Source organism: Numenius arquata, chromosome 12 (genome assembly GCF_964106895.1).
Source record: "Numenius arquata chromosome 12, bNumArq3.hap1.1, whole genome shotgun sequence".
Classification (NCBI taxonomy): Eukaryota; Metazoa; Chordata; class Aves; order Charadriiformes; family Scolopacidae; genus Numenius; species Numenius arquata.
Window position 1 is genome coordinate 4,448,385 of NC_133587.1, and position 25,699 is coordinate 4,474,083.

At 58.6% G+C, this 25,699-nt stretch overlaps 3 protein-coding genes across 5 annotated transcripts; all 3 read right to left on the minus strand.

Annotated features, from left to right (window-relative positions):
- Positions 1–1,161: 1,161 nt before the first annotated feature.
- On the minus strand, positions 1,162–5,683 carry SLC2A4RG (SLC2A4 regulator). Its single transcript, XM_074157515.1, has 8 exons — positions 5,332–5,683; positions 4,215–4,396; positions 3,247–3,356; positions 2,922–3,166; positions 2,482–2,582; positions 2,122–2,371; positions 1,919–1,998; positions 1,162–1,273 (listed from the first exon to the last, which is right to left on the minus strand). Exons 1-8 carry the CDS (start codon positions 5,452–5,454, stop codon positions 1,162–1,164), a joined length of 1,203 nt encoding a protein of 400 aa, XP_074013616.1. The 5' UTR covers positions 5,455–5,683.
- A 4,715-nt stretch (positions 5,684–10,398) lies between these two features.
- LIME1 (Lck interacting transmembrane adaptor 1) lies at positions 10,399–12,725 on the minus strand. The gene is made up of 5 exons (XM_074157687.1): positions 12,610–12,725; positions 11,992–12,043; positions 11,798–11,885; positions 11,170–11,600; positions 10,399–10,803 (listed from the first exon to the last, which is right to left on the minus strand). The coding sequence occupies exons 1-5, from the start codon at positions 12,723–12,725 to the stop codon at positions 10,399–10,401; spliced, it is 1,092 nt and encodes a 363-aa protein (XP_074013788.1).
- Positions 12,726–17,523: 4,798 nt separating this feature from the next.
- Positions 17,524–25,465, minus strand: ZGPAT (zinc finger CCCH-type and G-patch domain containing). Of its 3 annotated transcripts, none has more exons than XM_074157205.1 (7): positions 24,947–25,180; positions 24,534–24,913; positions 23,634–23,767; positions 22,702–22,848; positions 21,516–21,647; positions 20,272–20,683; positions 17,524–19,800 (listed from the first exon to the last, which is right to left on the minus strand). In XM_074157205.1, the coding sequence occupies exons 1-7, from the start codon at positions 25,178–25,180 to the stop codon at positions 19,662–19,664; spliced, it is 1,578 nt and encodes a 525-aa protein (XP_074013306.1). In that variant the 3' UTR covers positions 17,524–19,661. The 3 variants fall into 3 exon arrangements, with proteins under 3 accessions (XP_074013306.1, XP_074013305.1, XP_074013304.1); XM_074157204.1 differs by having other exon boundaries at positions 22,690–22,848; XM_074157203.1 differs by having other exon boundaries at positions 22,690–22,848; positions 24,534–25,465.
- Between the last annotated feature and the right edge of the window lie 234 nt (positions 25,466–25,699).

The following is a 25,699-nucleotide window of genomic DNA, read 5'->3' on the forward strand; positions in this document are numbered from 1 at the left end:
CTGCAAGGCGGGGGGGTGGGGGGGAAACAACACACAACCCTGCAACACGGGGTGGGGGGGTCCCTGATGCAAGGGGAACCCCTCCTGCAAGACTGGGGGGGTGGAGGGACCTGTCCTGGCACAGCCCTGGGTGCAAGGCTGGGCAGGGTGACAGTGCCACCCCCCCCCCCCATCCCTGTCCCCACCCCCCCCCCCCCTCCATCCTTGCATGGGGAAGGGTGAGGGGGGCAGGTGAGTGACAGGACAATGTGGGGGGGGGGGAAAAAAGGGGTTGGGGAGGGGTAAAAGGGGGTTGAAGGGGAATAAAGCCCCTTAAAACCCCCCCCAAGGGCTGGAGGCATCTCGCTGCCGCAGCCAGCGCGCTCTCGTGCCCCGGGAGGGATTATTTTAAAAAATACGAATTTTTTCATATATTTTATTTAAAAAAATAAAAATAAAAAAAAAAAAAAACCACACACGAAGAAAAAAAAAAAAAAAAAAGGAAAAAAATTAGGGAAAAAAAAAAAAAACCAACAAAAAAAACCCAAACAAACTTCTTTGTGCAGTTTGGCTTAGTGCAAATGGGCGCGTTCCTGCAGGCACTTCCCGGAGCATCGCCCCGATACGAAAAATAGAGAGAGACGATGATATAAAGAGTAAAAACCCCCTCGGGGAGGGGATAAGGGGGGGGGGGGGGGGGGGGGGGCAGGCGCCCACCTCTGCCCTGGGCACTGGGGGTGCCCCCCGGGAGCAGGCGGGGGGGGGGGGGGGGGGCAGGAACAGACAACCCCCCCCCTTTCCCAAGCCCCCGCCAGCCGCAGGCACGGCTTATCGGAGCGATGGGCAGCCCCCAAAGCCTTTGGGGGGTAAGGGGGGTGTCCCCAACCTGGCACGGGGGCCAGGAGCAGCCGGCCGCCCCCCCCACCACGGTGCCGGCAAGGTGTGTGTGGGGGGGGGACAGATTTAGCTTATTTTCAAAGGACAAAAAGGTGGGGGACAAGCTCCGTGGTGGGAGGGGTGTGCATAAAGCTTTCGGGGGGGCCGGTCCCTGAGTCCGGGGGGGCCCCGGGGCAGCGGCGAGGAGTCGGAAGGGGGGGGGGGGGGGCGGGAAGGGGGGTCGGGGGGGGCGCGAAGGCACCTCGAGTGCAAAATGTGCAAGAAGGAGGGAGGGCCACCACGGCGTCAGTCGAGGAAGCGCTGGCAGGCCTTCTTCCAGCGGCAGGCCGTGCACCACATCTCCCGGTTCTCCATGCCGTACACCTTGCGGCACTTCTTGGCCTCCCCCCGCGGCCTCCTGCGGGCAGAGGGGACATGTCACGGAGGGGGACACAGACACGGGTACGAGGACATCACAGAACGGTTTGGGTTGGAAGGGACCTTAAAGATCATCCAGTTCCAACCCCCCTGCCATGGGCAGGGACACCTCCCACCAGACCAGGTTGCTCAAAGCCCCATCCAGCCTGGCCTTGAACCCCTCCAGGGATGGGGCAGCCACAGCTTCTCTGGGCAACCTGGGCCAGGGTCTCACCACCCTCACAGCAAAGAATTTCTTCCTAATATCTAATCTAAATCTCCCCTCTTTTAGTTTAAAACCCTTCCCCCTCATCCTATGGCTCCCGTCCGAAGACCAAGAGTCCCTCCCCAGCTTTCCTGGAGCCCCTTTAGGGACTGGAAGGGGCTCTAAGGTCTTCCCGGAGCCTTCTCTTCTCCAGGCTGAACCCCCCCAACTCTCTCAGCCTGTCCTCCCAGCAGAGGGGCTCCAGCCTCAGAGCATCTCCACGGCCTCCTCTGGACCCACTCCAACAGGTCCATGTCCTTCCTGTGCTGAGGACTCCAGAGCTGGCCACAGGACTCCAGGTGGGGCCTCACCAGAGCAGAGCAGAGGGGGAGAATGGACACATGGACACGAGGGGACAGAGCGGGGATGGGGATGGCTCACCTGGGGACGGTGGGTGGCTTGGGCGGCGGCGGGGCAGGCACGGTGGGGGGCACTGGTGGGCGCGGGGGGGCCGGGCAGCCCTGCCAAGAGAGAGAGAGAGGACACGGCCCCCACGTCAGAGTTCGGCTACGATGCTGGCACCGAGCAGCTGGGTGGGATGGAGGGTGGCGGTGATGCCGCCGTAACCCCGGTGTCCCCCTCACCTGGTACGCGTGGTCGGTGTGGACGTGGCAGAGGCCGGGGGGGACGGAGGGGGAGGCCAGAGCCAGGTCGGGGATCGGCAACGGCACCGGACCCTGCGCCTCGGGGCCGGGGAAGGCGGGTGGCACCGAGGAGGTGGGTGAGACGGGCGTCAGACTGGAGAGTCCATCCGTCAGAGAGTCCACATCCACATCCAGCTCCGTGTAGTAGAAGTCCTCCTCACCGTCGCTCTGCTCGAGGTCGGCTTTCCGGCTGCGGGGAGAGCGGGGTCCGGCTGGGTTGGCTCTCTCTCGCCATGGCAGGACCCCGCAGGGGACACCGGGGGGTGTCTGGGGGTGTCTGGGGGGACCCCACGTGCTTACCCAAGGTGCATGGTTCGGATGTGCTTCTGCATCCCTGAGGAGCTGCTGAGGACTTTGCCGCAGCTCTTCCACAAGCACTTGAACATCACCTTGGTGGAGTTCTGCAGGAGACAGATGTCAGGCTGGCAGCCCTGTCCCCACCGTCATCATCATCCCCATCTCCATCATCATCTCCATCCCCAGCCTTGCCTCCAACCACACTGCCAGCCCCAATGTTATCCCCATTCCCATCATCATCCTCATTGACATCCTCAAACTCATCCCTGTCCCCAGCCTCATCCTCCTCTTCATCCCCATGCCCAAACTCATCTCCAACCCCGCTGCCAGCCCCAATGATATAACCAACCTCATCCCCATCATCAACCACATCCCCATCCTTAACCTCATCCTCCTCTTCATGCCCATCCTCACTATCCTCATCACCATCCCCATCATCCCACCTTCCTCTTCCGCGGGATGGGCTCTCCGAAGACAAAGTGGGTGCCGTCGGGCTCGTCGGGGCCGTCGTCCGGCAGCGGGGCGGGCAGGAAGGTGTTGGGGACATGACTGGAGAGTGGGGGCGATGGGGTGGAGGGGGTGGAGCGGTCGCTGGGGGGGTCCCAGCTCCAGTCCCCGCTGGTGTTACTGCTACTGCTGCAGCTGGAGGACATGGCGGGCACCTCCTTCCAGACCTCACTGCTGGGCTCTGGCGAGGAGGAGGAGGAAGGTCAGGTCCTGCCATGGGACACGTGTCCAACGATGGAGGGGACAGCGTCACGCTCTTACCTGGGGTGGGGGTGGCCGGCGGGTGACCGAGCACCAGCGGGCTGGTGGAGAGGCTGGTGAGCACCGTGGCCGCCATCACCTCGTCGATGCCCGCCTTGCCCGAGAGCTTCCTGCCAGCGAGAGCAAAAAGGGGGGCTGAGGTGAGGTCAGACAAACTCCCCTGGGACCCTTCATCCCCCACAGCGAGGCGCTGGGACCCCCTACCCACAGTGGTCGGGGTGGCTTGAGGTGGGGGGACACAGGTGGCACAGGGTGATGATCACCACGGGGTGATTGGGACATGGGAGCATCACCACGTGCAAAAGCACCCATGGGTGCCCCGTGGGTTTCCAGACTGGAAACCCCGCCGGGCAGCGGCACAGGCAGCGGCGCGGGCAGCTGGCCAAAGCCCTGCTGTTTACTGCTCCGGTGCAGGGAGGGGGAGAACCCAGCACCGTGCCGGAGGGTACCGGCACCTGCATCCTGCCGTGAGCACCGAGAAACACAGGGTTTGCTCAGCTGGGGCCAAACAACTTCCTGAAGTGGAAAAAAAAAAAAACCACCATAAAAAAAAAAAAAAATTAAAAAAACCAAAACGCTATAAAAAGAATTAAATTTAAAAAAAAAAAGCAAGAGGTCAGGAGCAACAGAAGCCATTTTGCAAAACTTTCGTGCTGTGGGGGCGGATAAATACGGCGCTGGAGGGCGGCGATGCTCTCCGAGCCCTCGAGCGGTTGCGGTGGTGGCACTCGAGGGCTCGGAGGTGACACCTTGCTTCATCACCCGGCAGAGCCACCACCGGGCAGAGCCCTCGGTGCTGCCAAACCCGGGACGGCCGGTCACAGCCGGAGACCCCGGCGCTGCGGACGAGCGGCCAAAGTCCTCCTCTCGCAGCCGGTGGAAAAACATCCCGGCTTCCCGCGGTGAAGCCGGTGGTGGCAGGGTGGTGGCCGTCACCGTTGCCCATCCCGCCGCCATCGTGGTCCTACCTGTGCCGGGGCACGGGGATGTAGGCAGAATGCAGCGCCAGGCATCGCTCCAGCCCGGCGTCCAGCACCCGCAGCATCGCTTCCCGGCTGGCCGGCTCCCGGCGCGGCAACAGCTCTCCCAGGTGTGGTAGCCAGCCCTCGGCACCCGCCGGTAGCCCCCGGCCGCCGCAAGGGAGAGGAGCCTGTGGGAGAGATGGTGGTGGTCAGCAGGGGATCCTCTGAGCTGTGGATCCCGCAGGGATCCCCTCGACCACGGCAGGGAGGGGAGGTGGCCCAGGGAAGCCAGTGTGGTGCCCTCCAGGCCACTTGGCCAGCCACTGGGCAGGTCCCTCCGGGTCAGATCCCAAGTGGGATCCACCAGGGCAGATCCCTCTGGGACAGATCCCTGGTGGGATCCTACTTCGTGGGTCCTTCTGGTGCAGATTCCAGATGGGATCCCAAGCAGTGGGTCTCCCCAGGGTAGATCCCGGGTGGGATCCCACCAGGATGGGTCCCTTTGGGGTAGATCCCAGGTGGGATCCCAAGCAGTGGGTCTCTCCAGGGTAGATCCCGGGTGGGATCCCACCAGGACGGGTCCCTCTGGGGTAGATTCTGGGTGGGATCCCAAGTAGTGAGTCTCTCCAGGGTAGATCCCAGGTGGGATCCCAAGCAGTGGGTCTCTCCAGGGCAGATCCCGGGTGGGATCCCAAGCAGTAGGTCTCTCCAGGGCAGATCCCGGGTGGAATCCCACCGGGACGGGTCCCTCCGGGGCAGATCCCGGGTGGGATCCCCCGATGCTCTGCAGAGGCAGGAGCACCCAGCACCCTCCTGCCAGGCTGATCCCAGCGCTGTCACCCACCGTTAAGCGGGGGGGGGGGGGGAGTGTCACCCACCAGGGGGAGGTTGGGTGGCGGCGGGGAGGGGGGTTCCCTCCACCCGCGCCCCGCCGCCACGCCCCCCCCCCCCCCCCCCAAAGTTTGTCCCCGAGCGGCGCCATTTTAGCGGCGGGGAAAGTTTCGGGCGGGCCGCTGTCAGCTGTCACCGCCCCCTCTCCCCCCCCCCCCCCCCCCCCCCTCCTCCTCCTCCTCCTCCTCTCCTCCGGCTCCCCCCCTCCTCCGGTCGCCGCCGCCCCCGGTACCTTCGGGGCGGTGCCGCCACCGCCGCCGGGCTGGGAAAGCGGAGAGGGAGGCGGCGGCGGCGGGTCGCGGCGGCGGCGGCGGGCGGCGGGCAGCAGCACGGCGGGCGGGCGCGGGGGCTCCATGCGGGGAAGCGGCGGCGGCGGCGGCGGCCGCGGCCGGGCCCGGCGGGGGAGCGCGCTCCGCCGCGCGCCGCCCCGGTGTCGGCGCCGGCCAGGCCACGCCCCCCCCCAGCCTCCCCCATCGCCATTGGTCGAGGCGCCCGGGTTGGAACGCGGCCGCCGCTTTCCCCGCTTCCCATTGGCTGCGCCGCGCTGCCACTTTTACGCGCCGAGACACGCCCCCTCCCCTCCCGCCCCGCCGCGGCCACGCCCCCGCCGCGACACGCCCCCGCCGGCAGCGGCCATCTTCGCGCGCCCCGCCCTCCCGCCGCCTCGCGCGCTGCCCGCCGGGCCCCCCCAAACCACCCAGCACCCCCCCCCCCCGCCATCCGCCCATCCACCCACCCCCGAGCCCGCCGTCTGCCACCCCCCCGGTAGTTTTGGGGCTCCGACGGTGACCGGCGCGGCCCGTAAAGTCGCCTCCCCCCGGCCTCGTCTCGTCCCGCCAAACTCCCGGGGCTCCCCGAAAGTTGCAGGGTGCCCCCAAAAAGTTCTGATTTTTCTCATTAAGGGTCCTCCCCGAAAGTGCGGGGCTTCCGCTGGGTGGGAGGACCCCGCAAAACTCCTGCGGCACCTTCAAAGCGATGGGGTCCAAACTTGCAGCGTTCTGACTTGGGGGTGGGGGGGTCCCCCAAAAGTTTTGCCCTCCCCCAAATTAGAGCGATTCCCATAAGTTGTGGGCGTTCTCCAAAAGTTGCAGGGCCCCCCACAAAGTTACACGCCCCCAAACTTGCAGGGGTCTCCCCCAAAGTTCCCCCTGAAGTTCTAGACCCACTGAAAGTTATAGGGCTCCCCCTGAAGTTATAGAGCTCCCCCAAAAGTTACAGTGTCCGTCTGCTGGAGGGGAGAATGAATGGATTTTGGGGTTGGAAGCGCTGTTCCCAGCGGGAATGGGGGCTCTGGCCCCACACAGGTTGGGTCGGTCCTGCCCGTCATGGGGAAACGCTGGAAGCCATGCAGACCGGCAGAGCTGGGTGTGGGGTGCACGGGGTACCTGGGTCCATGGGAGACGTGGGGTGCATAGGGGACGTGGGGTGCTTGGGGTGTCCGGGCTGATGCCCCCCCCCCCCCCCCTCCACGCTCCGCTCCTTGTCTGCCCCAAAACCTGTGGGTCTGTGAATGCCGGGTGCCGGCGTGGGGCTGCCCAGAGGCCGCTGCTGTTGATTTACCGACCCACAGCGCTGAGGTCAGGACAGAGTCCGTGTGGCTGTCCCAGCCGGTGGCCCCCGCCTGTCCCCCTCCCCGGCTGTCCCCCCCGGCAGCCCTGGGCTGGCCGATGTGGGGGTTTCCCACAGCTCAGGGACATGGGAGCGCTGCTGGGGCCGGTATCCCGGGGATCCTCTGCCTGGGGGGGCCAGGGGGCGGCAATATCCCCAGCGTGGCGGAGGGACAGGAGTCCCAGGGTGCTCAGCCACCCCTTGTCCCCTGCCCTCAGGGGTGGCTGGAGGTGTCACTCCACCCTGTACCATGCCTGGGGCCAGGTGCTTTCGTAAGCATGAAAAAAAAGCAGCAAACTGGGAAAGCCCCCCCCGTGCCCGGCCGAGAGGTGGGGTGTCACCCTGGCATGGTCACCCCTGGGGTCCCCTTGCACGCTGCAGAAGGGCAGCCAGGCAAAGGGCAGCGTCTCCCTGGGAACTGGGGCACCTGCGGGACCCCCAAACTTGCCCCAGTTGTGCCAGGGCTGCTGGAAACTGGGGACCAGGAGCACCCCCAGCGGCTGGTGGGGCAGCAGTGGGGAGCACAGGAGGAGGAGTGCAGCTGGAGCAGCCTTCATCCCCATCCCGCAGCTCTGTCCTGGGCCCTGTGGGCTCTGGCCCCATATCCCTCGTTAGCGCAGCCCCGGAGGAGTTAATGACGGAGCCCCGCAGCACTGTCGCAGGCACGACGCCTCTCCCCCCCCCCGACCCGGAGCTGTGATGTCCAGCCCGAGCTGTGCCACAGCGGGACCCGGGTGGTGGCTTCGCCGGCCACCCCCCGCTCTGGTTTAATCGTTAACACCGGCCGAAGCGCTGAGCTGGCGGCTCCAGCAGCTTCGCTGTTGTGCAATTCCCACGAGCATCGCCCGCCCGTTGCACAAGGGGCTCCGGTGCCACCAGCCTGACCCCCTTCCCGGGCAGGGCTTCATCCCGGTGCCAGCATCCCTGAGAGATGCCCTTGTGGTACCCCCAGGGCTGGGGCCACGGCCAGCTCCGGGCTGTGATGCCCCTCTCCGGGTTGGCGTTGCAGAGGGAGCCGTGGCCTTGCCCACGCTGCCCATCTCTCCTGAGCTGCCCGGCTGCCTGTTGTGGGGTACAGAGCTGCGAGGGGGGGGGGGGTACAGCACCACGTCGGGGGTGAAGCTGCCTGGAACCTGGGGCTGTATGGGGCCCAGAGCCACGTGGGGTGCGGAGCTGGTTTGGGTGCAGAGCCACACGCTGCGTGCAGCCCATACAGTGCGCAGAGACGTATGGGGCAGAGACATATGGGGCAAAGATATATGGGGCAGGGCCACACAGGGTGCGGAGCCACACGGGGCGCAGACCCCTATAGCGCGCAGCACCGTGCAATGCACCATGCAGCACCGTGCGACACCCTACAGAGTGCAGCACCGTGCAGCACCGTACAGCGTGCGCCGGGCTCCTGCTCGCTCCCCCTTGTGGGAACGGCACCGTGCAGCACCGACCCCTCACGACACCGACACCCCCCCCAGCAACCCACCCCTCACATCGTCTCGGGGACCCCAGCCCCGAGTGGGGTCCCAGCTGGCGGGGAGGAGCGGGAAGGCTGTAGCCAGCGGGGACGTCCCCTCCTGGCTGTCCCTGGGGACGAGGAGGGGTTCTCCCAGCCCTACCCCGCTCCCCACACTCTGACACCGACCCCAACCTTCCTGGTCAGACCACAAGACTCTAAGCGATGTTCTGGGATGGATTCTTCATTTGACATCCAGTTTTTGAGCCTCCATCTGGCTCCGGGCATCCTCCGGGCACATTTTCCATCGGCCCAAGCACCGGGCAGTTGTTCTCTTATTTAAACGTGAGTCGGGCTTTCCTGATCCCCAGAGGCAGCGCGGGAATTCTGGGCGAATGGGCAGCTCTTCCAGCTGCTGTGGGGGCAGGTTTGGGAGACACTTTGGCCACCACCAGCTCAGCAAGAGCAGAAGCTTTCCCCGGCCCGGGTGCAGCCCTGTGCTGTGCCAAGCTTGCCTTTCCTTGGGGAAGTGACACAGTGGTACCCGTGTCCCAACCCCATGGGCAGCACAGGGCCCTGGGAGTGAAGCAGCTCCGGTGCCACGAGGATGCGATGCTCCTGCACGGGGCTGGTGCAGCCTAAACGCAGCTCCCAAGGAATTCGGGTGGTGCAAGAGGGACCCAGCCCTGGAGAGCTACAGGATGGGATGATGGAGAAAGGGAGAAGAGGAAGGACGCGGGCGGAGGCGGCGTGGGGGAAGCCCCCACACCGGTGTGGTGGGGCTGGCAGCAGGAAGAGCGCGGCAGCATCGGCACCAGCCGCCCCGCACCGTTTTCTATCGGGGCCCTTATCTCGCAGGGGGGTGGGAGCCGGCTCCTCTATCTCGAGCGGCTGTGGTTTGGCATCGAGCGCGGGGCTGACGAAGCGGCAGGAGCGCCTGAGCTGCCTCAACGTCCTCAGCCTGCAGCGGGTTTTGCTGAGCGCCTTGTTTTCGTTTTTTCATCTCTTCGCCTGCTGTGACGTAGGGGCAAAGCTGCCGAAGGAAGGCACGCGGCTTCCTGCCTGCCACACGGCATGGCGTGGCACAGGGGCTCTGCTGCCACAGGTCCCAGCCAGCCCCAGCAAGCCCCAGGCCACCGTGCCACGAGGTCGAGCAGCCCCCAGCCAGCCGGGCTACATCCAGAAGTGGGCGATGGGACCAGGGCCACCATCAGTGCATCGTCCGGGGGACACCCGCCATCCTTTGGGGCAGGGATGCCAAATTCCCCGTGGGGAGGAGAGGAGGAAAGCTCGAGCCCTGGGGGTCCGAGGGCTCCGGGTGCACGTCCAGCTCCCTTGAGCATTTTTGGCATCTCTCAAGGCTACAGCACCCGTGGGAGTGACACGGAAGGGAGCCGGCAGCAAGCGCTGTGCAAACGCTCCCCGGCTCCGACCCCAGCCCCGTGCAAAGCCCCGGAGCGAGTCCCGGTGCAGGGACAGCCACCTCATTTCAGCAGCTCTTGGTGGCTGCGCATCCCCAGCTCGGAGGTGCAAAACCATCCGTGCACCCGCTCACGGTTACGCTGCTCCCAGCACCGGCACCGCTGCGGCAGCAGCAGCCGCCGCCGCCGCCACCACCAGGGTTTCAGATCCAGTTTAAGAGTTTTTTCTCCTTCTCAGCCTTTTAATGGTGTTTGGGAGACCTCTGCTCACCCTTGCGCGTGTCTGAAAGGTGGGAGTGGGTGATGGGGACGGATCAGAGCCCCCAAGCCCACGCTGCATTGCACAGAGGCACAGGACTGGCCCCTGGTCCCCGTAACCAGGGACGTTCAGTGATGGGACCAAAGCTTCCTGGGGGCTGCACGGGGCCCTGCTCTCCCCCAGGCAGAGGGAGGAGAAAGGAGACCCTCACCCACGGCATAAACCTGCTGCTGAGGGGCCTGATCCTGCAGCCCAGGGCCACGGGGCTGGCCCACAGCCCCCCGCCACCACCCGCCCCAAAACACAACTGGTCCCAAACCTATTCCCATCTTGGTAAAGCCAGCACCCGTAAATCACCCACTTCAGGGCATCCCCATGCCAACCTGCTGGCACCGGGTGGGGATGGGACAAGGATGCTTAAAGAAAACTAACGTAAAATATATACAGAAAGCTTTTGGGGGGACGCAGCCACCCGGCAGGCACTGGAGCTGGTGTGTGCCCGTCCCCGGGGGGGCTCAGCCCCCTGGAAAGCCGACCGAGGACCCCTCTGCCAGGGGGATGCTATAGGTTGGTGATGTACACCTCCAGCCCGTTGGCCGCCGTCCTGGCGGAGGCTCGCCGGGACTCCCCCGCCCAAATGTCACCGACGCTTTCGTACAGGTTCTCGGGGACACAGGATTTCCCTGGCTTGTCCCTTTTCGCCCCCTTCTTCCAGTTAACGTCCACGGCCTCGTAGTCCGGGTCGGGGCCACGGCCCTGAGCAGTCCAGGCTCTGTCGTTGATGGACTCGTAGCAGGGGTCTGGGGGGGCTTGAGCTGCCGGGGGCCAGCACCCAGCCTGGGCACCCTCCCCCCGACAGGGGGATGGCCACCCAGCACCCACCTCCTTCGCAGCCCTCGGGGACGATGTGGGGACCTGAGTTTTCTTCTTGGTGGCTTTGCACACTGTCGAGTACATCTCTTCCAGCTGTAAAAGGAAGGTGGGGGGTTCAGGGGCAATCCCTGCCCACGGTGGGGTATCCCCACGCTCCCCCCGGCTTCCCACAGCCCCCAGCAGCGGATTACCCATTGGGGATCCTACTTTTTGCAAAACCCAGGGAGCCTTTTGCAGGACACAGAGAGCAGCACTGTGGGCATCACCTGCCTTCAAGGTCTCGGCTTCATCCTGCCCCCCCCAAAAAGCTCCACTGGAAATGCAGTAGCCTATTTTACACCCTGCTGCGGACACAGGCGTTACAGGGAGACAGGGCATTATACAGACCCCCTGGTGCCCCATCCAGCAAGCACAGCACCAGCCCTATGCCCCATCCCTGCCGCCCCCCCAGAGCCGTACCTTCGCTCGGGGGGCATTGCCCGCCCCGTCCCAGCACTGTGGGGCTGCAGAAGGTCCCGCCACGGCCCCATCCTGCACCTCCGTGGGCATCGTCTTCTTCACCTTTCGGACACAGGCGTAATCGGCCGCCCCGTGCCTGGCCCGTGGAGGGGACACCTGGGTGCTGGTGGGTGCGGGGGGCACCGGGGCATCCTCCCCCCCCACCGCCAGGCACTCGTAGACGGTGTCCGGCACCGGCTTCCGCAGCGAGGTGAAGAGCAAGTTGGAGTAGGTCTGGTCGGGGGCCGGGGAGGTGGCCGGGGGCTCGGGGACGGGGATCTGGGGCAGCTCGCGGTGCAGGAGGACGCTGATGCTGGAGCTGTGCAAGGAGTCGGCAGCGGCGGTGGGGGGGGACACGGCACAGGGGAAATCCAGGCTGGCCGGTCGCTGGGCTGTGGTGAGAGGAGAGGACATGGGGGGGAGGACATCAGGGATGCGGCAAGCAGCAACCCCTCTGCCGGCACCGCCCCGGCACCGTGGCACGCGTGATGTGCATGCCGTGATGTGCTCGCCAGAAGGTAAAGGGACTGTGGGCACCCTCCAAGGGCCACTGGCCCCCATCGGCTCCCCCGACTCGATGGCCACTCACTGTCATCCCTGGCCTTCACCCGGTACAGCTCGTGCAGCTTCGTGTCGGACTTGCTGAGCGACCGCAGCTGCGTCTGTCTGAGCAGGGACTGAAACAGCGGGGAACGCACGTCAGGCTGGTGACCAGGAGCTGGGGTGGCCAGAGCTCCCCTGGGGCTGATCCTGCCCCCCCCACCCCCCCCAGCCTGTGCTTACCTCATCCACCAGCTTCACCCCATCCGGAGGGACCTTCTTCTTCCTGCCCTTGCTGCAGGGAGAAGAGGGATGAGCCCAAGGTGGGTGGACAAGCCGGGGGTGAGGAACATGTGCCCCAGGACCCCAATGACCATGATGGGCATTGCCATGTTCCCCCTCGCCGGAGCAGCAGCACCCCCAAACCCACAACCCTGTTCCTTCACCAGCCCCACAGCAGGGTCCAGGGGAGTTCAGTTGCATCCTGCACCCAGCTGAGCCGTGTCGGGCACCCCCAGGATCACCCCCAGCATCACTCCCAGCATCACCCCCAGCATCACCCATCATGCCCATCCTGCAGGGCTCCCTCCTGCCATGCCACATTCCCCATTCCCAGCTGGGACCCGCTCCTTTGGGTGCAGGGGGTGCGCTGGGGGGCAGTGGGGCACAGGGGTGCAGGATCAGGCCAGGCAGAGCCGTACTGGGGCTGTGGCCGGGGGGTTCCGGGCGAGCAGAGCAGCAGATCCCAGAGGTCCCAGCTCATAACAGGCACATGTGGGGTCTCCACATACAGCCACCAAATGCCACCGAGGGGTCCCCAGGACCAGGAGGGAAAGCAGAGGGGCCGCGGGCAGCACGTACCGTCTGCAGGCAGCGCACAGGGCGCCCAGGTAGACCAGGACGCCCAGCAGGGCCAGGGCAGCGCCGGCCGGCAGGAGCGGGGTCCGCGCCAGCCCCTCGCTGCTGGCTGCAGCCATGGGGGAGCTGCTTCCAACACCGCTGCAGGGCTGAGCTCTGGGGAGAGAAAACACGAGTCGGGGTGCAGCCGGGCTCATCACGGCACGAGATGGTGCCCTCCAGCCCCCAGGACTTGCTGAGCTCCCCACAGCGCAGCCCCCCAGGCAGTGGGTCTCTCTAGATGCTCTGGAGGGGGACATGCACCGAGGGTCCCATTTTCTGGCCGGCGGCTGCCCTCCCCGGGGTCACCGGGATGTGTCCATTGCTCTGCCCAGCCCGGTGCAGACACCCTGAAGCGGGTGCTCTGCCACCCCCTGGAAAAACTTCAGATTTTGGTTCCTTTTAAAAAAACACCAATAACAACAAACCCAACAGGATTCAAGCTCCCAAGTTGCCGCCAACATGTTGCAAAAGATGTCCTGGGGCCCTGAATACCCTCTGGAGACATCCCAAAAGTGCCAGTGTGCTTTCTGGGGACACCAGGACACCACGCTGGGCTGTGGAATGGGGGTGACACTGCTCCCCAGCACAGGTTGTGGGGCGACCCAGACGGGATGGGCAAACAGTTGACTCAGCTTCCCGGAAATGGGGTGAGCTTCAGCCTCGCAGCCACCTCTCCCTCCTTGCACCCCGGGCTCGGTGGCATGCACCCAGACACCCTCCTTCCACAGCGGGTCTCACCCTCTCCCCATCCAAGCCCCGCGGGATTCAGCCGCATCCACCCGTGCCATGAGACCTGCGGAGTCACCGGGTGGAAAATCCCGGGTGGGAACGACGGTGCTGCTGGCGTCACCGGTGTCCCCCCCGTTTGCAGCACCGTGCACGGGGGAGCGAGCTCAGCCCAGCCCTACAAACCCCACCATGATGTTTCTGCTCTCGCAGGAACCCCAGTCGCTCCCTGCACCATCCCAGCACGATCCGTGCTTGGGCCAGGAGCTGCGGGATCCCAACCAAGCCCCAGCTCAGCCAGGCCGGCTCTTCAGCACCGGCAGCACGGCACAAGAGCAGAAAATACCTGACCTTCCGACCACTTTCCTCTGCCTAAAGAAAAAGCCATGCCTTGGCCAAACCCAGCCCTCTTCCCCGAGCCTTATCCAAGGAAAAAGGTCCTCCCCTGCAGACCACGGCGGTGTCGAGGCCAGAGCAAGTGGTGCCGAGGTGTGCAGGAGATGGGGAGCCCGACACAAAGAGCAGATGCTCCCCAGCCCGTCAGGATCCCACACCTTCCCCAGGGTGGCTCTCGGTGACACCCTGTCCCATCGTCCTTGCTCCCGCTGCAAAGCCCAAAGCAAGAGCTGACACCACTTCACCTGCACCAATGTCGAGATGGTGGCTGTTGCCCCCAGCCCGGTGCAAGCCCAGCTCCCTGCACGCCCCCGCTCCCCAAAAAGCCTTCCCTGTTACTAGAGATGTGCGTGCCAGCGCCTGGGAACGCCTGCTCCGAAGGGAGACCGAGGGATTTTCCCAGCGCTGGAGGAAAGCATGGCTAGAAGAAGCCACAGTAACTGGTCCAGACAGGGCTGGTGACAGTCCCCAGGTGGGACAGGCCGAGCAGGACAGCTTCCACCAGCCCAGCTGGGGACGCAGAGCCCGTGGGGCGCGGTGTGCGCCTCTCACTCACCCTCTTACATATCTTAATCCGGACGAGGAAGATCAGACGAGCTCCGGTGAGAAGCCACCCCACCGATCTCGCTCCCCTTTCTCCACCCCGTGTCACACAGCAGCATCTTTGGCGCATCTTTACCCCGGTACCAGCAAGGCTCTGCCCACTCGCAGCATCCTTTTATCTGAGAACTTCCCACGCCTTTGGAAACTTCCCTGACTGAAGCTTTAACCCCTGGAGAGCAATTATTTCAACGTGGAAACCGAGACAGAGAGGTTTTAGGGACTAACCCGGCTGGACAGACTGGCTTAGATCAGAGCTGGGAAGGGAAGGCTGTTCCCTCTCCAGCGATGTTTTAATTAGACAACACTGCTTTTCTGTCTGAGCATAAATTAATTACACGGATTACCTGCAACACGGGCAGTCGCTTTAGACGGTCCTCGCTGAACGAGTTTTAGCTCATTAGAGCGACAGGACGGCGGGCTGCAGAAGTGACTCCGTTCAGGGGCAGAGCCCAGCGGGCTCTGAGGTTTAGCAGAGAAAATTCTAAGGAGGGGTGAGGGCCGGGAGCTGGCCTCACGCCCGAATCCACGTTTTAGCGGGCTGAGGCAGGCACACACGCGGGGCAGCTTATCCCACAGCGGGTGGACTTTTCCATCCCTGAATTTTTAAGCTTGAAGAACAAAGGGAGAGGCTTCCTAAATCGAAATTAATATCGAGAAACTCTTAAGACCTACTTTTTCTTGTGCAGGGAGGGGGGGTTGTCGGCGGTTGCTCCTGGATTTCTGACCTATGGAAATGCCCAGCGCTCGCTCTTTCAGGCTTAGAAGTCACTGGGAGAAGCCACTTCTGGGACGGGACGTTGGTTCTCCCAGAATTACCAATTTGAGAGGAAAACCCAGTGCCTGACTGAAGTCGCTGGGGTAGGACTGAGCAGGTTTGCAAGGCAAAGTCTCAAACAGAGCTTCTGAAACGCACACCTGAATTTCCTGCTGATAAAGTCATCGATCTCCCAGTCTCCCTGGGGCTGTTCTCCGGGGCAGGAGACTCAGCAGCCGGCACTTTGTCACAGGCTGGCTCTGCAAGCCAAGATGGCTTTGAAGATGAGCGCAGTCACAGCCGTTGCCTACGTGAGACTCGCACCCACAGCCCAGCGAGGGGGGAATAACCCCCTTCCCTGCTCCCCCAGCACAGGCACAATAAATACAGTTGGTTTGTTACTCCAGGACACGGGAGGTTTTTGTGACCCTTACAAAAGGCACGAGTTTCTCAGCTGGGCTTCAGGAAAACAAGATTAAATTTACTGTAAGATTAAGCGTTGCTGCTGCTGATTTTGCCTGGCCTCTGATTCATCTACCCAGATAAAACCGCACGCAGCGCTCGGCGCCGGGTGACGAGAAGAAAGTCTATGAAACTACTCAAAGCGTCTTCGCAAGAAACCAGGACAAACATCGCGAGCTGATTTCCATCAGCGGCTGCAGCAAACACAGGTCGGGGACCCTGGGGACTCGTACTGGAGAAAAAAAAAAAAAAAAAAGAAAGAAAGAAAAAAAAAAAAAGTCCCAAGAAGCAGAAGTAGATCTTTTTTTGTTGTTGTTCTTTTCAATTATGAAAAGTGAAAGCCCCGTAGCAGTTAAGTCACCAGCACTGAATCTGCCCGAGACAAGATGCAATCAGTAAATCTTAAGACCGTTTCAAACATGGAGAGCAGGCAGGAGATCTCACCCACTTCACTCGCCTTTCTGCAGCGGGAGGGCGAGAGTTCGTGGTCAAACTCCTCTGGAGGCGTTTCGTTTAGAAAGGGCCAAGTCCCCTAAACGCCAGACCCAAACGTCACAAAATTTAGATGCCCGATAGCAGTTACACTCCTGATGGCTACTCATAGGCTGGAGTGGCTTTGGTGAGAGCCGTAAGGTAAGGGACCCGCCTGCCCACAGCCTGTGGCTTTGGTCGGGGCCGACATCGTTTCAGCATTTTTCTTCCTTCCCGCCCTTCCGCGATTGCTGGAAATGCTCTTACTTGGGCAGAGAAACGCGTTTCTGAGCAGAGGGCGAGAACCTGCCGGAGAGATTTTCTGCGGAGCCAAGCGGCAGCCGGACACCGGCGAGACCTCGGTGCCGCAGTTACAGGGAGCCAGATTCCAAAATACAGCACGAGGGGTTATTAAGGAGATGCGCGTTTTCTCCACAGTCACCCGCCTCTCGCAGTGGTTTTCTTGCCACAAATTCAGGAGTTTTACATAATTTCAGGTTTACAGAAGACAGGGCTGCAATGCCCACACTCTCTCAAGCCTCCTTCCCAGCAGCTCCCCAAGAGCTGTTCCACACTCAAGCAAAAAGTCTAGTCCCCTCCCCGAAAGACAACTGGAAATTTTTCTGTTGAAAAAACCCGACGCCCCACACCTCCGAACTCAACAATTCCTTCACCACAAAAGCAATCAGTTCCTGCTCAACCTCTAGACTCAAACCCCGGCAGCCTGGCCCAGCTCAAGCATCTTTTCTTCCCTTTTAAGCCCAGATGCCGCCAGAGCGAGAAAGCACGAAGCGGCACCAAGTTTGCAGCCGACTCAAAGTTTAACCCGGCCGATGCTTCCCCTCCGCAGCCTTAAGAGCAGGAATCCCGCCTGTCCAGTCTGGCTACCTGCAGCAGCATCCCCAACGCCGTGATTTCTACACACATCAGGGTTTTTAAAAGCATTTTTCAACCCCTGGTTCAGCTGCAGATACCCAACTTTGCCAGGCAATAAAGCAAACCCCACTTACTTTGCAGGAATTCAAACGCTGAGCGTGAAGAGCCGGGATCCGGCCATGCTCCCGTCCTTGCCAGCCCACCTGGAGAACTTCATGTCTTCTATCCCGCAGAGTTACTCTCCTAACCAGGCGTTCCCCAACATTTCAACCATCTTGAGCTGAGCTCGCCCCTGTAGCTCCTTCCAGCTCAGACGGTTCTGAGCAGATACCATGCAGCGCACACCGCAGCTCGCTTCCTGGCCTGCAGAGGTGGTTGCTTGGCCCCGTGGTGGGCTGGGTTTCTCCCCGCCTCGGCTGCGAGCGGCGCCGCAGGGCACCCGGCACGCACCGGCACCCTCTGCCGCGCTCCGCTTCCCACCCGCCCGGTTTTAGCGCCGGCCCCCTGCACGCAGGGGAGTACAGGGAAGGAACGGGTCGCCGCGGATCAGCATCACCTTGCAAATGAACGACGCCCTTACAAGGACCGAGGGGGGAAAAAAAAATAAAAACCAACTTTATTCACCAGGGACGTGAACTGTCTCGGGTGGGAAGCAGCAGCCGTTGGAATAGGAGTCTGACAAGTAAGGCTGTGGAAACTCCCAAGGAAGGGTCAAAATACAACTTGGCTGAGACACGGGGCTAATACACCCAATTCTTAACGACATGATGATGTTAAATAGTGTCATAGCACAAAAAAAACAAACCCAAGAAATTTCTCTGCCCAGCTTGGCTCACCAGCCATGGGCCAACTGGGCGAGCACCCATGCTAAGATGGGCACATTAATCCTTGTCACCACTCAACACTCGAGTGTGGGAAACAAACAGTCGTTTGTGAGGGAAGGGCACTGAAAACAATTGTCAAACCCTCAAGCCCAGTGCGTGGAGAGCCCAAATCCAGAACTATGAAGACAGGACGGCCAATTTAGTTAGAAGGGGATGGATGCTGAAGGGCTCAAGGCAGCCCCACGCCACCTTCCACATCCACATGGTGCTCACCACAGCAGGGTCCAAGCGCTCTGCAGGACTGTCACTCCGAAGGGTTTCCTGAAGACGTTCACCTTGTTTACTTTTGCTGTTGCTTTGCGTTTTCTGAGGTGTGTCTGCAGCGATGCTAAATCCCACATGACTTGAACAAGTCTGATGGTATCTCCTTCAGCCTTAGATTTGCTGGTGAGTTTGGCAGCCTGACCCTACGAGTAGGTGCAGCCCTGCCCAGGCTGACTGACAGCTTGATACATTTTCTTAGAAACAGATTAAAAAAAGATGACACTAAAGAAGCCACACTTTTCATTAGAAAAGTGACTCACAGAGTAAAAGGAAATTGATTCTTAAATTAAGAAAAAAATGTGTCCTCAATATAGTGGCATGAAATTGCAAACAATTTTTTTTTTTTTTATAAAGCAATTACAACGCACAAGTCCCACCAGAAACAGAGCCTGATGAAACCGCCACCTCCTCTGGGGCAAGGACCGACTGCCACCAACACAGAATATTATCTAGGGGAGAAGGAAGATGTCCTTCCTGACCGAAGACTGGCCACGCCGCAGGGAAGGGCGCTTCGCTGGCCCAGACTGTTTCCAGCACAGCCTGAAGCTCCGGCACGGCCAGGGCTCACGCTCGGCGCAGCCAGACCTCATCTTTGTGCTCATCCGAGGCCCAGTCTGACCTGGATCTGGGTCCTGAGGTGTTGGTTTTTTTTTAATAAAAAGATCTGTGTTCAGCGAGCCACCTAGGACAGAAAAACTCAAGTAATGATGGCAAAAATCACAAGCTTCCTTGTGGAGTGGCTCCCAGCTAGGAGATTTGAGAATTTTTTACTCCGCTATCTTATCCCCCCAAGCTTTGGCACTGCACTGGTGGAACCACGCAGCTTCCCGTGCCAAGTCAGTGAGTTCGGCTACAGCATGTCCCAGGGATACTCTTACAGTCAAACTGATGAAATCCGATGCTCGAGGCCACCAGTACCCACCTCCAAGCCGCCAGTTTTCTGTCTATTCATTACACTAGGGCTACAAGGAACTGCTCCCCCCAAAAAATTCGTTCTCAGATAAATCCCATAGCAAAAAAAAAACAAAAAACAAACCCCAGAAGGTAGAGAGCAGCTGAAGCAATCTGCCTTTGTTGTTTTCACCCAGCACAAGCCTTTTCTCTGCTTCGCCGGAATGTGCTCGGGACCCTGCCTCCACTTGTGTTCGTCAGTTGGCTGCAAACACAAGCCACAGTTGATGGCAGGATGTGGGGCTTTCAAAAGCCCCTCCTCAGCTGGTTCGTAGCCAGCAACGTTATCACCCGAGCAGCTACAGCCTCTGGATGGAGGTGCCACCGCAGCGATAACAGAGGAAAGAAGTGCGCAAGAGAGCAGAGAATAGTATTTCTTGCAGTTAGTCCTTAGAGAAGGCTCAGGCTCACTGAAGGCTTTCAGGGCTGGACAGATGTGTGTGCTCCTCCCCCTCCCAGCAGAGCTCAGAAGCATCTGGTTTTAGAAACTGCTGCTTTTCAGCCCAATTTTCAGGCCGGGCAGCCTGAGGCCCGGAGGAGCAGGATGGCTCACCCAGGCTCGGAGGCCACAAGCACCAGGGCTGGCTAGAAGGACAATCACTGGAGTCAAACACCTTCCTCGCAGACTAGAACTCAGTCATCTTCTTGTGCGTTTCTGCTTTCTTCTGCTCCCGCTGCAGACTGGCTTCCTGGGCCTGCAGCTGCCCCAGCTGCTGGAGCGCATTCGCCAGCTTCTCCTTCAGCTGCGCTGTAGCAACGCTGTGCCTGAAAGCAAAAAGCATTACCGCAGTGTCATCCCACATGATAAGATCAGCGCCTCGTCACCATCTCAGGAGGGTTCACCCTACCCTCTCCTGTGGGACTAGTGCAAGGGACCCGCTGAAAGCCAGGAAGAACCTGATGCTCGGCACAATCTGGGCTAGAAAACATCCTCCTGTGATGCTCAACAGCAAAGCTGCAGAGACAGGCAGAAGGAAAGGACGCCAGTACCTTTCTTCAGAGAGCTCCTCTCTTCACCACAGCCCAAATTCCAGCCAAAGGACCCCAGGCACGTCTGCCAGTGTCCACACTGGTCTGAAGCACACTCTGAAGTCTCTCTTCTCCACTTCCCCTTAGATCTCATCTAAATATATGTCACTTGTTTCTCCTGTCCCTCATTTCAAGCCCAGCCCTTCCCAGAATTCCCACCAAGAATTGTCAGTTCATCCTGCAGTCCCAAAGAGAACATTTTCCTACCGTCCAATGTTGCGTTCCAGGGCCTGTTGGATCCCTCTGATATCCCTCTGTGTTTGTTCAATCTTCTCCATCGTCTGGAAGATGCGGACGCTCAGGGCTTTCCTGGTGCTCTTGCTGGCACGGTAGATCTCTTTGCTGTTCCTCTCTGGCACTGCCATCCCTCCAGCCTTCTCCCCAGTGCTCTTCCCTCGCAGTTTCTCATTTAAAAAGTCAAACACGTTGCGCTTACGGCTGCCCGCGGGGAACTGTCCAGAGCTGTTTCCCTTTGCTCGGCATTTCCTGGATTTGCTTGGGTCCAGCTTCCCCTGTTTCTTCCTCTGAAGCACCTCAGCACACTGGTCGAGGGACTTCCCTTTAGGAAGTACCACAGCCTGCACTGGCTCCACTCGGCCCTCAGAATTCTTCCCTAAGCCTGAGGAGAGACACCAAGCGATTACTGCAGGCGAGGACATCTCCCCCTCCGAGTCACCTCCCACCCCAAGCTCACGCTGACAGTCACAAGCTTAGAACAAGAAAAGAGGCTTTTGGAGGTACAAAAAACCTTATCTACCACCCAAGTCAAGGGGAGCAGCAAAGGCCACAGCACAGTAGATGCAGATGCTACAACAGGAGCCTTCTACAGCAGAAGATACGTGATAAAAAGCCCCAGGCCATCTGTCAGGCAGGTTTCTGTGAAACTAGGTTCAGCCTCACGCTCTCAGCTTCTCAAGCCAGGTTCTTCTTAAAACTGGTTTGGTTCCTCTGGGAGAACTAAGACAAATGCAGGCATCAGATTGGCCTCCTAAAGCCCCCCAGGCTCCACACAATTTGTGTAGCGAGAAGCTAGTTCAGCAGGCTTTGCAGTCTGCGTCCAGAGCCAGGAGATGCTTTAACACAGACATCAGAAGCTTCATAGATCAGTTCCCTTCTACCTAAAGCCTTTGAACATCTCATACAATAGTTCTCACGGCTTTAATCATAAACTTGACCATGGTTCCAAAGGCCTCTGATTTTTGCTATTACCATACAGGGGCTGGTGCACACATATGCCTACAGTTCCATTAAATGGCTATTCCTTCCTTTCTTTCTAACACTTCCACACAGGTGTGATTCATCACAGAGCTTGAGCCTTATCTAACAGGCCCTTCAGCAAAGAAAAAACCCAAAAATCCCTGCTTTTCTTAACTAATTTTAGGATCCATCATGAGACTGAGATGACGAGGCAGTAAGAGCATCACACCACCAGGACCACCTTCTCCCCTTACCTTTTCCGAACTCGTATCCCATCCGAACAAGCAGTTTGGAGCCGATACCGCGAGTATGGGCTTCCCAGCCTCCAAAAGAGGAACTGCACGCAGGAGTCCATTCCCCGTTCTCTGGAACTCCTGAGTCTATCACTGTGGCAGGGAAGAGAAGAATCAGTGAAACACAGAAACAAAGCTGCTACGCAAAACCTTCATCCGGGGCACCCAAACAGCACGAAAACCCCTTGGAAGACAGAACAATGTACTTCTCCCACCCTGGAATCATTCAGCTGCTCCTCCAGCCTTACTTTGTTCCTACTGAGCTGTCACCTTTTACGAACGCTGCACAGCGAGTCACTTTAATGAGAGATCTCACTTGATTTAACGCACATACTATCTCATAGTTCCAGGCAGAATCATCCTGAAGTTTTTATGCTTCTTTTTCTTCCGTCTAGAATGGTGATAGGGACTGACACATACAGGCAGAGTACAGTCTGGCACAGTGGCACGTTAACACTTATTCTGTGGCTCCAGCTCATGTCTCTGGTATGAGGCTCCTCTAGGCCCCAATGCTAATTTTGCATTATTAGGATCCAATAATCTCTATTAGGCTAAATGTAAAGAGCTCTAGGACACAACTTTGTCCCTGTGACATAACTCTGGCACTAGCAGAGGGACAATGCTGCCCATGTAATCTCAAAGAAGTCACTTGAGCTCTCTCTGTGTCAGTTTTTAACAGTAAAACAGGGCATGGATGTTCCTGCGACCTCATCAAGACCACTGGAAGGACCAAACACTCATCGTTCTCCTGTGTCATGGAGCTACACGGAGCTCCCAGAGACGAGGAAGTCTCCTGTTAGCTCAACTTAGGCAGTCACATAAGAAAGACCCAGAGTTTGGAACTTGGCTCTAAAATATCACACCCTCTTCTTTCACGTGTTGGAAATTCCCATAGAAACCTCCAACCTTCATTAGCCCAGTAATTTGCATAAATCAAAGATTTCAGTTTGCAATTGTAACACAATTGCTAATTACTGTTCTCTGTCTTTCCGTAACACATAAAGAGATTAGCTGCTCTTTCATCAGAGGTGAGATACTTTTAATGAAAGCTCCAGGTGAGTGATTCCATAGGTGCCAGAGAAAGGCAGACCGAGATCACAAGTCTCTTTCACTCACACCGTCCCCACTCTCTTACCTTTAGCATAACCAGAATCATCAACGCTGTCTTCATCAGACTCGGCAGATTCGGCACCATCTTCACTTCGCAGCGGGGGAATGACGCTATCTGCTTCCACAACAGCTTCCTTGAGCAGCAGGGAATCAAACTTCACAGTGTAGTAGCCACTGTCGATGTCTACAGAAGGAAAAGCAAAGAACAAGAGTTCAAGGAAACCTCCAACACACAAGTGGCAGAGGGCTTTCTAAAACAAGAGTTACCTCCCGTGGAACCACATGGGAGCGGGGAAAGGCACAAGGAACATGTGTTTTAAAAAATTCTAGGGTCTTTTTTTGTGCTTTAAATTTCTGTCTGGGAGGGAGAAGCACCCACTGCAATGAAAACCTCTTTCCACAATGCCTGTGTTGATACTTAAAGGTTTATTTCTAAAAATGAAGAAAGACGGGCTGCTGAGAAATGGAATTAAAGAGAAGTTAGACCTGCTCCCTGCTCCCCTGCCCTATTAATAGTCAAAGACAGAAAGAGAAAATAAGGCCTCACCCTTCCCAGGACACGAGGGAGCCTGTATCAGCAGCTGATGGGCAGGGCCAGCTCCCCTGGCTTTTGTTTAAACAAGAGCAGATTATTGCAATTCTAACCTAATATGCATGCAAATTCCTGCAATACCTGCCTCTTCCCCTTCAGTACAGTTAATGACCACGTAGTCATTTCCTGTCCACATTCCTGCTCTTTATGTCTCCTTTTTGTCTAACACTCTCCTGTTTCCTAATCTATTTCCTTCCCAAGCCTGACAAAATTCAGACCGTTTTCTCAGCTGTATCAAGATTTTCAATTTAGGGATACAGCTACACGCTTAACGTTTTTCTACTGTTAACCAAAATAGTCAAGTTTTATATTCCCTCAAGCATCAGTCTTCATTTTCCACCCAGAATCCTGGCAAAGCAGGCTCACAGGCGACTCACCGGTTATTTTTGCAGTGTACCAGATTCCATCGCTGTGTTTCGCCAGGCAGGCTGAGCCCACCCCCAGTGCACTCAGATTGGGCTCCTGAAACGGCTGAAGCTCTTCCACTGAGACCACCTGCCCATGCGAAAACCTGCCAGGGAAGGCAGAAGAGGAATTATCTCTACTTCATTTGAGGAGGCTTTAAATAAGAATTCCTTCTCTCCTTAAAGGAAAGGCAAACAAGCTGTCAGGGGTGATGAATCTTCACCGGTAATCACGGAAGTTTTATCATGCACTATTTCAATTACACAAGTTATTCATTTTTCATCTTAAACGTGTTATTTAGGCCACATAACAAAGAATGTATCCCACCCCAGAGAATTAAGCTTTTGTTGCTAGTGACACATCCAGCAACAAAGTTCACAGATCCTTTGGGATAAACAGGATCACACAGACATGCAGGTCTCTATTCCAACCTCCTGCTCAAAGCACAACCAGCTTCAAAGACTGAGCAGGTTACTCAAGGCCTTATCTATTCAGTTCTGAAGATCTCCACAGATGGAGAGTCTACAACCTCTCCATGCATCTGGAGCATAAGTGCTATCATCAGACAGCTTTGGTGTTTTTATTTTAAAATAGTTCATCGGTTATTAAGTTAGCCACTCGATCGATCAAGTAAAACCTCTGCAACTTTCCCATGGGATTTTCCATTTCATCACTGCATTAGCTAAAGAAAACAGCCAAAGTGATGCCACTGCTTACCATAACACATTTTAAAAACATAAACAAAAAGGCAACATTTCATTGGGTATAAAAGCTGAACATGATACTTTCAGAGGAGGTTTATTCCTCTGAAGGACAAGGCCTATAGCTACAGGAAGGACATAAACTCCCTCCCACCCCTTTTTCTTTTTTACCGACAATTCTCTTTAAATCTGCATTTGTCATCCAAGAAGAACGGGCACGGCTTCAGAGACTTGTGAGTTGGGTAGAGATACAGCACTCTGACTCCTGCGCTGCCATCTTCTAACTCCTCTGTCCCCACAATCATGGCATTATGGTACTCCAGGGTCCCCCAAGAACTGTAATAGGGGGCTTTAACCTTCATCCCACTCAGTTCCTCCTCCTCTCTGTCAGAATCCTCCTCCTCTTCGCTGTACTTTGATTCATTTTTGTCACCAGTTTCTTCATCTCTCTTTGATGATATCTCATTGTTATTAGCTGAAGGCTTCTCGTCGGTTCCAAGCTCAGCAATGGCTTCCTTAAAAGCAGCGTACTCCTCATCTTGGGCAGAACTCTCTGGGTTCGTGTCCTGCTCCAGGAGACCGACTGGGGAGGAGGAGGAGGAGGAAGCGGCATTTGTATCTAAAGTAGCCAGAAGTTTGCTCTTTTTAACAGAGACCAGGCTGGATTCAGTCAGTTCTATCAGCTGCTTCAAATCCTCCTGCAACTGAATCAAGTCCGACTGCTGCGATGGGTCCAGGCCTGCCCCTAAAGCCAGCTCCACTTGCTGCAGCTGGGCATTGTAGGTCTGAATGGCTGCTTCCAGACTCTCTTCATCCATTATCAGCAAAATAAAGGTGTGTTTAACTGTGTCCTCTCCGGCAACTCAGAAAACATTCAAAGAGTTTACTTAAAACAAGCAACTTCTTAGATAACAAGACCTTGTCTGCAGAAGCTACCATCTACCCCGCCGTCCCTCCTCTTCCTCGGAAATAACCAGGCGATGCTCCTGCAGCGACCAGACGGCGAAAGCCGACGAGAGTCCGAGGGGAGGCCGGGCCGGGCCGGGCCCTGCCTTCCCCCGCCACGGCGCCCACTGGGCCCACGCACAGCACCGCTCCCCCCCACAGCCCGGGCTCTCGCAGCGGAACCCCTCCGCCACGGGAGGCTGACAGCAACCCCCCGCTCTGACCCCTCCTCGGCCGCCCCGCTCACCCCTCAGCTCCCCCTTCCCCTACTGTGCCGCCGCCATGACACACCCCCAACTTCCGGCCCCCCCCTCACCCGACTTCCGGCTTCTCGAGCCAACGCGTTACGCCACTTCAGCAGCGAGCCGCCCCCCCTACTGCGCATGCTCTCC